The sequence below is a fragment of the Heloderma suspectum genome, chromosome 4 (assembly GCF_057233095.1).
Source record: "Heloderma suspectum isolate Gila_16-S chromosome 4, 16-S_ref, whole genome shotgun sequence".
Classification (NCBI taxonomy): Eukaryota; Metazoa; Chordata; class Lepidosauria; order Squamata; family Helodermatidae; genus Heloderma; species Heloderma suspectum.
In genome coordinates, this window is record NC_139461.1 from 43,438,529 (window position 1) to 43,453,513 (window position 14,985).

Sequence of the window (14,985 nt, forward strand, 5' to 3'; positions counted from 1 at the left end):
AACTGATAGATCTTTCCACACTTGGTCTTATAATAGGAAGAGCTTTGCTGGATGACATCAAGAGTGCATCTGGTCCAGTCTCCAGCAGGAGACAGCCACAGGACTCTTAGAAGCTCACAAGTATAGCATAAAAACAATAACCCTCAACTTGGAGATCTCTTATCTCTCGGCTTGGGAGGTTCTACTTAGCCATCATAGGTAATAGCTTTTTATAGAAGGACACTGGGAAAGTGTCTAATTTTAAAAAGCTACGTAAGCTAATGGCCGCCGCCACATTTTGCCATAGTTGATTCTACTAATTTTAGTGCTGTTTGAATTTATTCTTCCTTTTGTTCAAATCTAGAAACAGTGTTATTGATTGATCCCAATTGAGTATTGTAACATGCTGACTGGGGCTAATGGAAGTCAAACATATCTGGAGGATCCCAGGTTGAGGAAAACTGGTATAAGGCAGCTACCTATGTTTCTGTGGCAGTAATCCTATACACACTTACCTGAATGCAAGCCCCATTGAACTGAATGGGGCTTACTTCCAATTAGATACATACAGGATTGCACTGTAAGGGCAGTATGGCTTTATATAATCCCTTACAGGGGTGGGCAACTTGTAGCCCTCCAGAAGTTTTGGCCTACAACTCTCATCATCCCTCAGTGTTGGCTATGTGGGCTAGTACTGATGGGAGTTGCAGGCAAAAACATCTGGAAGGCCACAATTTACCCAATCCTGCCTTAAGACAATGTTCAGGGGAGGGGGAGAAGCAGAGCTGGTGGAATCAATAAACTTGGGGAAACAGGACAACAGAAGCAAAGCCATACCTATATCTTTCATGTTACTAACAATTACTTTTTACAGAGGAGGGAAAGGGTATCCATCCTTCTTAAAACCAAAAAAGACAAGACAAGATCCCACCTGTTCAACTTCGGAGTTTAACATAACACACAAAAATACTTTCAAAGTGTACCAAAGGGTTGTGTTTGTTTCTTTATTAAAAGTTTACAAGGCACATTTTCCAACTGGATTGCAACATCGACAGCAAGAGATTTGAATGTTCCCCCAAAATATCTTTAAAGAATAACAATTATTTCTCTTTTCATTAGAATCCTAGCAGGTATGGAAAACAGCTACTGAGGGTGATGCTTGCAAGATTTCCAAATCTTGCAAGCATCACCCTCCAACATCTTCAGGGGATAACAGGAATATGCTGCTTTTACATAAGAAAAATACAAATCAAGATTTTTCATCCATCTCTCTTTTCTGGCTTAGTCCACAGTTTAACACTTAATGATTTGTGAAAGTGTCACTCTCCAACTGGGGGTTATCGAACTTTTTGCCTCTTCCACCCACAGTTACATTCTGTTTTCAAAGCGCTACAACAACTTAGTGATGTAATAATTTTCTGGAACTTAAAACACAGACACCTTCAGGTTTCAATACTCTTCAAGCATGATCAATAGGATACAGATACAGCATTGTTACTTAAATCAGGGTAAGGCTATGCAGTACAATATAGATCAAATAAGATATAAACAAAAGTTCAGGTTAGAAGGCAAGTTTATCTTCACTGTGTGGAATATTTGTGTATTATTAACACCTCTCTCTCTCTCTCTCTCGCTCCACACTCTTACACACTAAACACTGGAGAAATACTCAAACGGAGCCCATTTCAAGAGCTGAAATATAACTGCACTTTCAGTGGAACTACTACGGTTGAAAAGGTTAAGGCAACTCAGCCAGCCCAGAATTGCAATAGTTAGGAATGGAAATCAGGAACATTAGGGGAAATTGCAAGGGGTGCTTGTTAATCCCCATCAATGGCATTCTATTAGAGTCCACCAGACACATTTTACTGTGCAACTGGCGTTTATTTCAATGAGTCTCAGCAGAAACATAGAAATAAAGGAGACTGCATGCACAATGGTAGTGCCTGGTGAACTGGGGGTCTTAACAGAGCTAGTCCCCAAAAGTGTCAGAACAGCAACATTTCTAGCAGTATAAATAGTATTGAAAAGTGAGTTTCCCTTGCAGTAATTCAAGATACGCGCATCTGTTGTCATTTACTGCTGCAACAAAAAAAGGTTCAGTGCATCAGTGTATTTGTACAGAACACAGATAATTACTGTTGCACACATAGAAATGTTCCCAACATGAATACATCAAGGCTACACCAGTTATAAGGTGATTTTGCATCCAATCACTCAGTCTCCACACACAAAACAGAACCACCCTATAAGTCAGCCTTTTCCAACCTGGCGCCCTCCAGATGTGTTGGACTGCAACTTCCAGCATGCCAGAGCCAGCATGCTGGGAGTTGTAGTCTAACACATCTGGAGGGCACCAGGTTGGAGAAGGCTGAGAAATTCTGTCGACTGCTCCCCCATGGCAGGTAGGACTTCAACCTCAACTGAACAAAGTTAATAATCAGACATTTGCAACAATTAATTTTCAAAACCCTGAATCCAAATTATTTGACTTACATAAAATCAGGTGGCACTGATCATTAGCCTACCAATAACTATACCGCCTATCAAGCACGTGATAAAATATACACATAGTACATTTTCTTGCTCTGTATGGTTACTCTCATATTTATGTACTATGGATTAATAAAGTCAGTAGATGAATTGCAGTTCTGGTCTCTGGACAGAGTATTTGCCCGCAGGCACACAGGGAAGGTTTTCACAGCCTAAACTTAAATAAAACTCTTCAGTTTGCTTTAAGACCATAGAATAAAGCTGGGGGGCGGGGGGGAGAGCAGAGGAACAAACAATATGTAGAGAAGATGATCAACAATAAGAAAAAGAAGATGTGGAGAGAAATACTACCATAGCAAAGATAATATAGGAATATTCATTTATTTAAAAAAAACCTCACCCCCAAACACAAAATGCTGTTATCCGCTTGCTCTTCAATATGTGACTTTTAAGCAGTTGGCAGGAATATTTTAACAAGAGAATGGCTACATTCAGTGGTCACGTTAAGCTGGGAATCCTGGCTTAATAAATCACCATGTGAATGCGCAGAGTGCTGGTGCATACCGTCCATTCACTCCTCCCTTTGCATGAGCAGGGTATCTAACCAGGAAGGGATAGCTTCACATCCCTTTCCGAACCCAGGCTTATAGTTAAGTGAGCTCAAACAAGCTATGGTTCATAAACCAACTCTAAGTCCTGGTATAAAGCCAGCTTATGAACTGTAGCTAATTTGGATACTCTTCAGATGTAGTACAGCGATCCTTCCTGTTTTTTTAACTTTCTTGCACAAAGGGAGAAGCAAACGGGTAACATGCACCAGCATGCTGCTCATTCACATCATGGTTTATTCCTGGCTTAATATGATATCCGAATGCAGCCTATAACTAGGGCAAAGTGATAAACCCCATTAGGCATACAAAACACAGTCCCGCAAAATGGCTGAAATCTGTGAAATAGGCTAAATCTCCTTGAATGTAAGACTTCAGACTTTTCTTGTTTAGGGGCTGAACCATCAATTTACTACAACTAGGTGGTCTCAATAAGAAGATGAATGTATCTGCCTAAAACACAAGGGATGATCTACAGATTTCAAAGAAAACCATCTGTATTTACTCCAGCACTTATTAGGGACACTGATCATTTTATGAATTTTTTAAAAAGACAGATAATCCACTCGGTGCACTACCTTCTTAGTGAACAATCTTTCACCAAATACATGGTACAACTGTGCACTATGAGTATTCAAAGAGGTATCTGCCAGTGCCTTGAATCAAAGGCAGCTCATAGCCAGCAGTCATGATGAAGCCAAGGGACTACTTAATTCCCTTTCCCAGCCCTATTTATCTTCAGCATCCTCCTGACCCCCAGAATAGTACCCCACTTTTTCAATTGCAATGGATTTCAAATATTTGGTGGGAGCCAGGAGCCACAAAAGTAACAGAACATCCCCTGCACTGCACCACACCGCCACAGCCCCAGATATATGTGCATAACTTGAGAACATGCCCAGCAAGTTCACATGTCGCTTTTTTGTATTTATTAAAGTAAATAAATCTACTTAAAGACTGTAATTGCTATAAATTGAAAGCAGAAAAATCAATGATGTTAAAATAAGGTTATTAAAACCAGAAAACCTGGGAAGAGGTATTTAAAAATGTGGAAGACTGTCATGTCTTCTATTTTTCATGGCCTGGGCGCATATTTCTCTCTCTTGCTGTGCTGTAGTCAGTCTGCAGTATTCCAGTGAGATACGCTTAGCAGTGGGCATCTTGCACACTATCAATGATGCGTCTCGGCGTGTGTCTGTAATGTATATGCAGTATAAAAGAACAGTTTGTAAATAACCTCATTCCATTGAAGAATTCTGCACACAAAGTCAATCTTCAAAAAGGTCTACTCCTTGACTTCTCAGGACTGGAAGGATATTACAGTGTTGATTTTATATACAAAATAGGACCTGTTCCAGTACACTCGAGTGAAGTAATTCACATATGGAGAATAGTTCATTTTGATCTCCTGACAAAATCTTCCATATTTTGAGTAGCCATAACTGTCACTTTCTTCATAATACACCTGGATGAAAACAATAAAAATGTGTATTTTAACTCTTGGCGGGTGGGGGAGAACCCTAACACAAACATTGGAAATGAGAGATCCTTAACTGAATTATTTTTTTTTATTCTATAACCTGAGAAACTGTCAATAATATTTCTAGTTTAAAAATTCTGTAGAAGCACCTTATTTGGAGAGCAACAATTTCTAAAAATAAGAATATTGTAGAAGTATAACCAGTTCATTTAACAGTATGGCATCAGTTACCATGACTGAGAAAATCTTATGCAAGCTATGTTCATAATATTCAAGGCATTCAAGATGAAGCTGGACAGCCACCTGTCAGGGATGCTCTGACTTGGATTCCTGCATTGAGCAGGGGGTTGGACTCAATGGTCTTGTAGACCCCTTCCAACCCTACTATTCTATGGTTCTATGAAACAGAATTGCATCAGGAGGTATATAAGTAAGTGCTGAACAAGTGTGCCGGTCATCTCCCTGCTCCACCCACGGTACATTTTCACTAGACAGGCTTTTTGCTCATCTAACGGGCGCTTCAGAGCGGGAGGGAAGGGTGCTGGAGAGGCCTGGGGATAGGTTGTATCCTGGCCTCTCCAGTCCCCTCCCTGCCCACTGGAATGCCCCCTTTACCCCTTCTCCAAGGTTGAGTTCCCAACCTCAGAGAGCAGTCAGCATGGTTCTTCACCCACCAAGAAGGGGGAGGGCAGCACGGATTCCTGGGTCTGAGTGCTGTCTCTGACTTGGATCCAGGAATCCGAAATAAACTATGGCCCCCCAGACTCTGTTGAGGGGCCACAGGATTGCTTCCTTAGGCAATTGTGGAGGTGAATGAGGTACAGGCTGCAATCCTAGGCACACTTATTTGCAAATAAGCCTTACAGAACACAATGGGACTGACTTACGAATAAACACACACAGGTTCAAGCCAACTGGATTATAAAGCACTTAATTTAGAAGTTATAGAAGTTATTAATACATCCTGTAATCTGCTATAGTCCTTACAGGCAAAACTATGCATTATTTAGAATATAGTTGTAAAAGGCAACTTTGTTATTATTCTAGCAGCTGAACTTTTGACAATGTCAAGCTGTTACTTACATGGCCATTGGCAATATCCAATAAGTCTTTGACCCGGCATCCTCTCACAGGGCCCACCTCGTTGCAAATTGAATCCTCTATAACCAAATAAGTCGCTTTGTATGATGTGAGTATTTTATAAATATCCTCAGCTGATCTTTTGGAATAGATCTGAAAAATCTGCGAGATACAAAAGATAATCCAAATTAAAAAATAGTAATGGATACTATTCATTTGGCAGGGTTAATGCTAGGATTGTAACAAGACTTTTCATGTATCATACACGCATGCACATAACGCAAAACAGAAACAGTTACCTTCAAGAATGCAACTTCCAAAGGGATAGCTGTGTTAGTTTCTTGCCCCAAAGCCAAGAAGGAGTCTTGTGACACCCTGAAGACTAACAAATTGATTAGGGCATAAGCTTTTGTGGACACTGTCCACTTCATCAGATGCATCTTATGCCATAATCTATTGGTTAGTTTTTAAGGTGCCACAAGACTCTTTGTTGGCTTTGGGGCAAGAAACTAACATGGCTACCCTTCTCAAAACTGTTAAAATTAAAGGCATCAGATTTAGCTGTATGGAGTGGAGATCCTGGCATCTGATTAAGTGTCCATGAAAATGTTCATCTTTAACAAATTCGTTAGTGCCACAAGACTTTGTTGTTTAAGAACACAGCTGTATTTACAGTAGCAATACTGCCAATCAATTTCAGTATTGCATTTGTAAATGAAAAATGTAGATTGAGTTACATATACAAGATATTTACATTAGAGCCACTTCAGCCTAGTCAACAAAGGGTGCAGCCTACAATACATTAGGCACATCTAAGGCCTGTTAAAAATAAATGAGATTTTACACTGGAATTCTAAACACACTGACACCAGGTTATATTGATTTCAATGGAGCACACTTCCAAAACAGTGTGCCTGGAAGAATCATCAGCAGAGTCTTTAGAATACAATTTGGGGATTAATTTCTGCCAATTTCAATGGAACTTAGACAAACCTAACTTTCTCTGGATTGTACTTTAAGTCTGTGAACCCTGACTTATAGGGGCTGTTCACACAACATGCTAATCCACACTCATAGTTGAGTGTGAGTTGTTTTGAACTGTGGGTTTTTTTTGCTGAACCATGGATTAGCGTGTTGTCTGAACGCAGCCTGGGTGGCTCGTTAACCATGCAGTGTGGCTTATTTTTCTTGAACAAGCCATCTTGAGAACCCATGGTTTGTTCTTGAGTTGTTCAGGGTGGTTTACAAGCCACATGGAATGATTAACAAGCCACCATGGCTGTGTTCAGACAACATGATAACCCACCCTGCAGAAAATGCACTGCGTTCAGACAACACACTAACTCACAGTTCAGAATAACCCACACTCAACCACTGAGTGTGGGTTGGCATGTTGCGTGAACAGCCTCAAAGTATCCGAGCAAGTTTCAGCCTCAGTTCCCTATGTGCAGGTCAGGAACAGCAGCAACTGTCTCGAGATCAACATTGTAGAGTAGCCCAGATGTTAGAAATGCTTTACAAAATTAGAACAAATGAAGAAGACTCACATGTTCATTTCTCTTTTGCAGGTCCTCATCATTATACAGGGGCAGATTTGTCACCATCCCTCCAGTACACAATTTGATCACACCCATTAGCTGTGGACTGCCGGCAAACACAGCAGCAATAGGTGCCTGTCTTCTGCAAGAACAACAACAACCTCTCTCGTGCATTCCATACAATTGCATCGTATAGTCTGGGAGTGCTCTTGGACCTGGGCTTTGCTCCTGGATGCCCAGGTAACAGGAGCGCTCTTGGCACAGCTTAGACTGGAGCGGCAACAATGCACTTTCCTGAAGGTGGACCAGACCATTGTCACACATGCTTTAGTTACGTCTAGGTTGGTACTATGGGAAGGAGCTCTATGTAGGACTGCCTCTGAAACTTCAACTTGTGCTAAATGTACCCCGAGGATTTTGACTGGAGCGTGTTATGCCATTATTCTATCCGTGGCTGCCAGCGCTGGTTCCAAGCTGCATTAGGACACCTAAAGGGCCACCTCCTCCCATATCATCTTGCCCACCCACTGAGATCAACAGAGGAATCCACGCTTTGGGTCTCATGACCATCTAAAGCACAGTTGGTGGGTACATGGGAAAAATGCCTTCTCTGTGACAACAGCCAGGCTCTACCTACTCACAGTATTCCAGCCTTTATCTTTTTTTGCTGGACCTATGAATAACCTCACTTGCAATGCCATTTTTTTCCTTTTCTTGCAGCTTTAAAATGGGGCATTGTTGTTTCTTTAACGTGCTGCATATTGTTTTTTCTTCAACTGTTACTCTTTTATTGGCACTGGCTATTCCTCCCCATGATAGGATTGCAGTCCAACTAGGGATGGGTGAGAATTTCATTTCAATCCAGTTTTGATAAGAATTTACCAAAATCCACAAAGTTCTCCATATTGGGGACATAAAGAACTCAGGATTAATAAACATCTGAATGTCACTGAAACTGAAACTGACACATTTGTCCATCCAGGCTCAGAGCTCTGAGTGCTTTGCTCTTAAAAGCCTGGATTTGAATCCCTGTGCATTCAACCAAGCTAGTGGTGAAGAGGGGCTGAGTCCAGCAGGGCACTTCCACCCCTGCCGATTCTCTTCCACCCCACTAATTGTGTTGTGCAAGCTGCCCCCACTGCTTGCGCATCGGCAAATTTAATGCTTCCGGAGTTCCCTGAAACAAGCGGACACACTCATTTCTGAAAGGAGGTAGGTTAGCAGAGCTCACATAAGGGAGCTCCTCCAACCTGCCTCCTTCCAAAATCAAGCATTTCCACTCATTTTGGGGCTTCCCCTAGGAAGCACGAAATCTGCCTTGCATAAGAGGCAGGACCCACCATTTGCGGAAGGGAATCAGCAGGGCAGAAAAGAATTGGCGGGAGCAGAAGCACCCCACTGGATTCTGCCCTTGGGTTGCCACCTCTTTGTTTGGACAAGCTCTTTATCCTTAAGAGTGACATGGCAGGCAGGTACATCATGCTAGGAATACTTGTACGTATTGAATTTGGCTGGTGCAGATGGGTGAGGATTTCGTTGTAAGTCATCTGCAAAGTTCTTCATATTCGGGAGAGAAAGAACTTGAGATTTTAAAAATCCAAATGCAGGAAAAAGTGAAACTGACAGATTCACCCAGTCCTAAGTCCAACCCATTTGAAGGGGACCAGGTTGGGGAAGGCTGCTTGAACTACACCACCGCACTGGATGCAATGTTGCCGGTCATAATGCTGCATCAATAGTGACCGAGGGTGATAGAATTGTGCAGGCAGAATTGCAAGACGATGCAAGACTTTTCACAGGGCAGGTGTGGGGAGAGAGATGGCATGACAGGGACAGGATGAATGCATGAGAAAAGTTAAACCATGTCGATAGCAACAGGACTGGAGACACGCACACAGGTGTAACACTGCAAGAACAAAACATGCTACTTCACTGATTAAAATTCATATGATTACTTCACTAAGGCCTCTTTGAATGGGTGACAGTCCTAGCACTCACTGGAAATGGTAAGTGGCAAGGCCAACAAGAAGTTTGGACAGACACAAAAACAACTATTGCATCTGCTATGTAATAAGCAATTATTGTGAATCACAGCTTGGGTGATAAAATTTTTCTGCAGTAAGAGGAAAGCAAAAGAGTACACAGAATACGGATTCCTTACTTGATCCAGGTCATGAGTCCGACGGTGTCAGGGTCATAAAACTCTTGCAGTTCTGAAAGTTCTGTCATTATCCTAGGAAAAAACTAAAAGGAAGTACCAAGGCTATGAACTGTGGGAAGACAAATTGCAGAACTTTAAGTAATGCAGGAACACAGGCTAAACACACCTTTCTAGCTTTACCATCAAACCAAGGCATAAATGCTCACGATCCCTGAGCTAAACTATTAGGTTAGCTTCTGTCACAGCAGAATCCATTTTTATTCTTCATCATAATTCAAAATTCACTAACTCAAGTACTCCTAATAAAATCCTCAGTTTATAAATAAAATGCTTTGTGAATATAACTGTTTTGGTTTTGTTACAATTCCTCACCACCAGGCTGAAATCTTTTTCTTTCTTTTTTTTAACAAGCCAACCAGACCTGCATTTGCCACATGCACAGCGCTATCTAGTGGCCAAACTATGTTGCTGCTACAATTTCAGGGGCTGGTTTTTGGCAGAGCTACTTCGTCAGAAAATCCAAACACAAAAGATAATAATAGATAAACTATGTTGAAGGACACAAAAAACCACTGTTTTGCTCTCATTGTCAAGCAACCTTCTTCCAATAGCCCAAGGGTGCAATCCTATCCAGTTAGTCAGCAGCCCTGTATTTCTGCTAGACAAGCAATTTCACGCATCTAACAGCAGCACCTCAGAGGGGGAAGGAAGGAGGCTGGGGCGGCCACCCCAGTCCCCTCCCCACCCTTGGGAATGCCCCCTTTTCCCTATCTCCACACTCCGTTTTCCGAGCACAGAGAGGTAGCCAGCACAGTTCCGTCTGCGCTGGCTATGAAGGGGATAGGGAGGGACGGGGAGCACAATTTCCTGGTTCCAAGCTCAGAGCCAGGAAACCAAACTATCCTATGCCCCAGCATCTGGGGAGTGGGGGGAATAGGATTGCTCTCTAGCTGGCTTACAATGCTAAATACTATTATTTATCCTAATAGTACTTTATATACACACTATTATAATTCTTACCTCTTTCCACAAGCTGAAGCCTATGATAGTTGGCACTGCCATACTCAGGATGAGAGCCTGAAACATTAAATACATACAAAATAAAAGGTTACAAGTTCCTCTTTAGCCCTCACCTCTAATCTCAGATGCTATCACTACAGAACACTCTTTAGGGCTGCAATCTTATACATACTTACCTGAGAGTAAGTCCCTTTGAACTGATTACTTTCTGTTAATTTTCCCCACAGATTTCTACCCCCATAGTCTTTGCACAGTGAAGCCATTTCATGAATTATCCCCACCTGGTGAAATCACAACCTGTCATGTCCGGGGAAAAGACTTCAGCTGAATACACTTTTGGATTGACTTGCTTTCTATTTCCTTCAATGTTTCTTTCAAAAGAATCGGTATTTTGGTATTTTATATTTTATTGCTTTCAAATTTTACTTTGCCTCGAAAAGCAGTATTAAAATATTTTAAATAAAATAAAATGTTTCCACGTGCTCACCACTTTGTGGTTATAAGAAGGGCTGGGAACTTACCAGCACAATGGGATGTACAGCCTTCAGTCGGAACCACTTAAAAAGTGTAATCCAGAGCTCAGGAGAGCAGACTCCAAAGGCAGCCATCATGCAAACATAGGGCGTCCACACGTATTTCATTCTACAAAAAAAAAGCACACAAATACCGTCCCCAAAAGATGAGGCATTATAGACACCATTGTAGAGATTATAAAAGCAACCAATCCCACAGTCACTGTAACTTTCATTACACTTCGTAAGCACCTAGAACTCAAAAGACACCCCCAACAACTGGAGGGAAATATATAGCTATTTTCTGGCACCCTCCAACAAAGTACTTCTGCACTTACTTTTTTATTTAAAACACTTCTGTGCTGCCATTCATCACATGAGGCTCCAGGGTAGTGTGCAGTGTAAACAGTAGGTAAGCTGGGGCTTATGAGAGTTGTAGTCCAAAGCATCCGGGGGCACCAGGTTGCCCACTCCTGCTTTAGACCTGTCTGAGGCATCCAAAAACATGCATCCAAGCTGTTGTCATAGTAACATAAACAGGAGTGGAATCTTGCGTCAGCATTGTCTCTACAAATTTAGCAACAGGGATGCATAATGCTTCCCCCAGAAGAATCCTGCTCTGTCGCGTAGCGCAGAGATACCTGTGAGGTTGTCTGGGCTCGGTTTTCTTCAGTACGAGTAGCCCTTGTGCAGCCTTCCACAACCTGGTGCCCTCTGGCTGATTCGGCCTAAAATTCACATGAGGCCCAGCCAGCATGGCCAACAGTCAAGAATGCTGGGAGTTGTAGACCAAAATATCTGGAGGGTGCCAGACTGGGGCAGGCTGCTCTAGTTGGTATAATGGACAGAGGCCTCCTATGAAGCACAGGCCATTCTTCCACAACTAACATGAAACTAACAATGAAGGAGACAGGTAGAAAGCCTCCTTAAATGAGGCAGAGTACATATGCCTCTTCAAACATAGGGCAGCTTCTCCCCCATGAGGAATGGTTACAACACCTGGGACTGCTTAGCTTCGAGAAAAGGCAAGTGAGGGGAGAAATGATAGCGGTGTACAAAATTATGCATGATCTAGAGAAAGTGGATAGGGAGACATTTTTCTCCCTCTTTCGTAATACTAGAGCCAGGGATCATCCCATGACACTGATTGGTGGGAGATTCATGACAGATAAAAAGAAGTACTTCACACAGCATGTAGTTAAACTATGGAATTCCCTACCACAAGATGTAGTGATGGCCACCCATTTGGATGGCTTTAAAATGAAGTTAGACCAGTTCATGGAGGATAAGGTTACTAGTCACGATAGCTATATATTACCCTCCAGTAACAAAAGCAGTATGTCTCAGTACAGCAATTTCTGGGGAACACAAGGCAGAGGGTGCTATTACCCTCATGTCCTACTTGTGGGCTTCCCACAGGCAGTTGTTTGAACACTGTGTGAACAGGATGCTGGACTAGACCAGACCAGTCAGTCTGACATCAATCCCTGGGAAAATTCTGGAAAGCGATCAGTATGTAAGCACCTTGAAAACAACGCAGTGATTACTTGAAGCCAACATGGATTTGTCAAGAACAAATCCTGCTAGGCTAATCTGATCTCATTTTGTGATCAGGTAACCTCCCTTGTGGACTGTGGGAATGCTGTGGACATAATATATCTCGACTTCAGCAAAGCTTTTGACAAAGCACCCCATGATATCCTGATGAGCAAACTAGCTAAAAGTGGGCTAGATGAAACAACTATCAGGTGGATCCACAGTTGGCTACCAAATTGGATCTCAAAGAGTGCTTATCAATGGGATCCTCTCAAACTGGGGAGAAGTAATGAGCGGGGTACCACAGGGCTCAGTCCTGGGCCCAGGGCTCTTCAACATTAATGACTTGGATGAGGAGGTGCAGGGAATGCTCATCAAATCTGCAGATGACACAAAATCGGGTGGGAAAGCTAATACCTTGGAAGACAGAAACAACATTCAAAGTGATCTTGATAGACTGGAGCGCTGGGCAGAAAACAGAATGAAATTTAACAGGGAACAGAATGAAATTTAACAGGGATAAATGCCAAGTTTTGCACCTAGGAAAAAGAAACCAAATGCACAGTTACAAGATAGGGCATACTTGGCTCAACAACACTACAAGAGAGAAGGATCTTGGAACTGTTGTAGATCACAAGCTGAATATGAGCCAACCATGTGATGTACCTGCAAAAAAGGCAAATGCTATTTTGGGCTGCATTAATAAATCTATAGCTTCCAAATCACGTGAAGTACTAGTTCCCCTCTACTCTGCACTGGTTAGGCCTCATCTGGAGTACTGTGTCCGGTTCTGGGCACCGTACTTTAAGAAGGATGCGGACAAGCTGGAGAGGGTTCAGAGGAGGGCAACAAAGATGATCATGGGACTGGAAACAAAGCCCTATGAGGAGAGACTGAAAGAACTGGGCATGTTTAGCCTTAAGAAGAGAAGACTGAGGGGAGATATGATAGAGCTCTTCAAGTACTTGAAAGGCTGTCACAGAGAGGAAGGCCAGGATCTCTTCTCAGTCATCCCAGAGTGCAGGACACGGAATAATGGGCTCAAGTTACAGGAAGCCAGATCCCAGCTGAATATCAGGAAAAACTTCTTGACTGTTAGAGCAGTATGACAATGGAACCAATTACCTAGGGAGGTAGTAGGCTCTCCCACACTGGAGGCATTCTAGACGAGGCTGGACAGCCATCTGTCAGGGATGCTTTGACTTAGATTCTTGCACTGAGAAGGGGTTGGATTCGATGGTCTTATAGGTCCCTTCCAACCCTATTATTCTATGATTCTAGATGGACCCTTGGTCTGATCCAGCACGGCTCTTCTTATATTTTTATTCCTCACTCTAAAACTCAACCCTCTTTATCTCACATAAAGTTTTCCATTTGCTAAACTGTGGTTAGTTATCAGGTTAATGCAGCTTTTGGGCTTTTCCCATGAGGTCTATTGGACACAGATGTCGTTTTGGTGTGGAAATAATGAGGCAAAAGTTACCATGCGAGGATGAAACAGGCATAGTGTAGGGCAGCCTTCTCCAACCTGGTGACCTCCAGATATCTTGGACTTCAATTCTCATCAGCCCCAACCATCATGGCTACTTGTCAGGAATGCTGTGGAGCAAAAACATCTGGAGGGCACCAGGCTGATGTAAGATAAAAGAGCGCAAACATATTACAAATTATCAAAATCATGTGCTACACAGCACTTGAGAGCATGTATTTTCTCTTGGCACTTTCAAAGCTCTCATAATGATGGTTTGCAGCACATGTTATAGTTAGTCCAGTTTTTAATTATTTCACTTTAAACGGTTCTGCATAAGAAGAGCCCAGCTAGATCAGGTCTAAGGCCTATCTAGTTCAGCGTCCTATTCCCCACAACGCCCAACCAGACGTCCATGGGAAGCCCCCAAGCAAGACATGAGTGCAAGAGCTCCCTCCGGCTTCTGTTCTCCAGAGGCATGTTGCCTCAACACTGGAGGTACTGTATAGCCACTGTGACTAGTAGCCGTTGATAGCGTTATCTTCCATGGATGTATCTAATCCCCTTTTAAAGCCATCTAAATTGGTGGCCATCACCACATCCTTGCGGTAGCAAATTCCTATGCGCTATCCTGCTGTTTCTGAACGCTACGCTGCAGCTACAAGAGGCCTTTTTCAACATCAGCCAGCAGCCCAAATGGTTAGCAGAGAAGCAATAATGGCAAGAGGAGCAGTTAGGAACAGATTCCATAAACATGAGCCTCATCCCCACCCATCTCCTGCACAAACCTGTTTATTTTATTACTTATTATTTATTATTGCATGTATATCCTGTCTTTTTTCCTCTTGCAAGGAGGCCAAGGTGGCTTACATGGTCGTCGTCCTCTCCATTTCACCCTCACAGCAACCCTGTGAAGTAGGTTAGGCTGAGAGTCAGTGACTGGCCCATGGCTGAGTGGGACTACATCCTGTATCTCCAGAGTCCCAGTCCAGTACTCTAACCACTACACCACACTGGGTCTCTTGTACTAAACTGGCTGCCTTGTCATTCAAGTCAGCTATGAACCACAGGTGCTTCTTCTGAAACAATTTCCCTCCCATGTGTGCCCAG

General features: G+C 42.6%; 1 protein-coding gene across 2 annotated transcripts in view; it reads right to left on the minus strand.

Moving 5' to 3' along the window:
* Positions 1-948: 948 nt before the first annotated feature.
* Positions 949-14,985, minus strand: part of DPY19L4 (dpy-19 like 4) — a 43,264-nt gene continuing 29,227 nt past the window's right edge. Inside the window, exons 14-19 of one of the 2 annotated variants that reach the window (XM_084849111.1) lie at positions 10,881-11,001; positions 10,360-10,416; positions 9,340-9,422; positions 7,188-7,320; positions 5,644-5,802; positions 949-4,545 (exon numbers count right to left, since the gene is read on the minus strand). In XM_084849111.1, coding sequence (XP_084705237.1) covers positions 4,381-4,545; positions 5,644-5,802; positions 7,188-7,320; positions 9,340-9,422; positions 10,360-10,416; positions 10,881-11,001 — 718 coding nt within the window. In that variant the 3' untranslated portion in view covers positions 949-4,380. The remainder of the gene's footprint in view (positions 4,546-5,643; positions 5,803-7,187; positions 7,321-9,339; positions 9,423-10,359; positions 10,417-10,880; positions 11,002-14,985) is intronic. The other variant, XR_014790044.1, reaches the window with a different exon arrangement.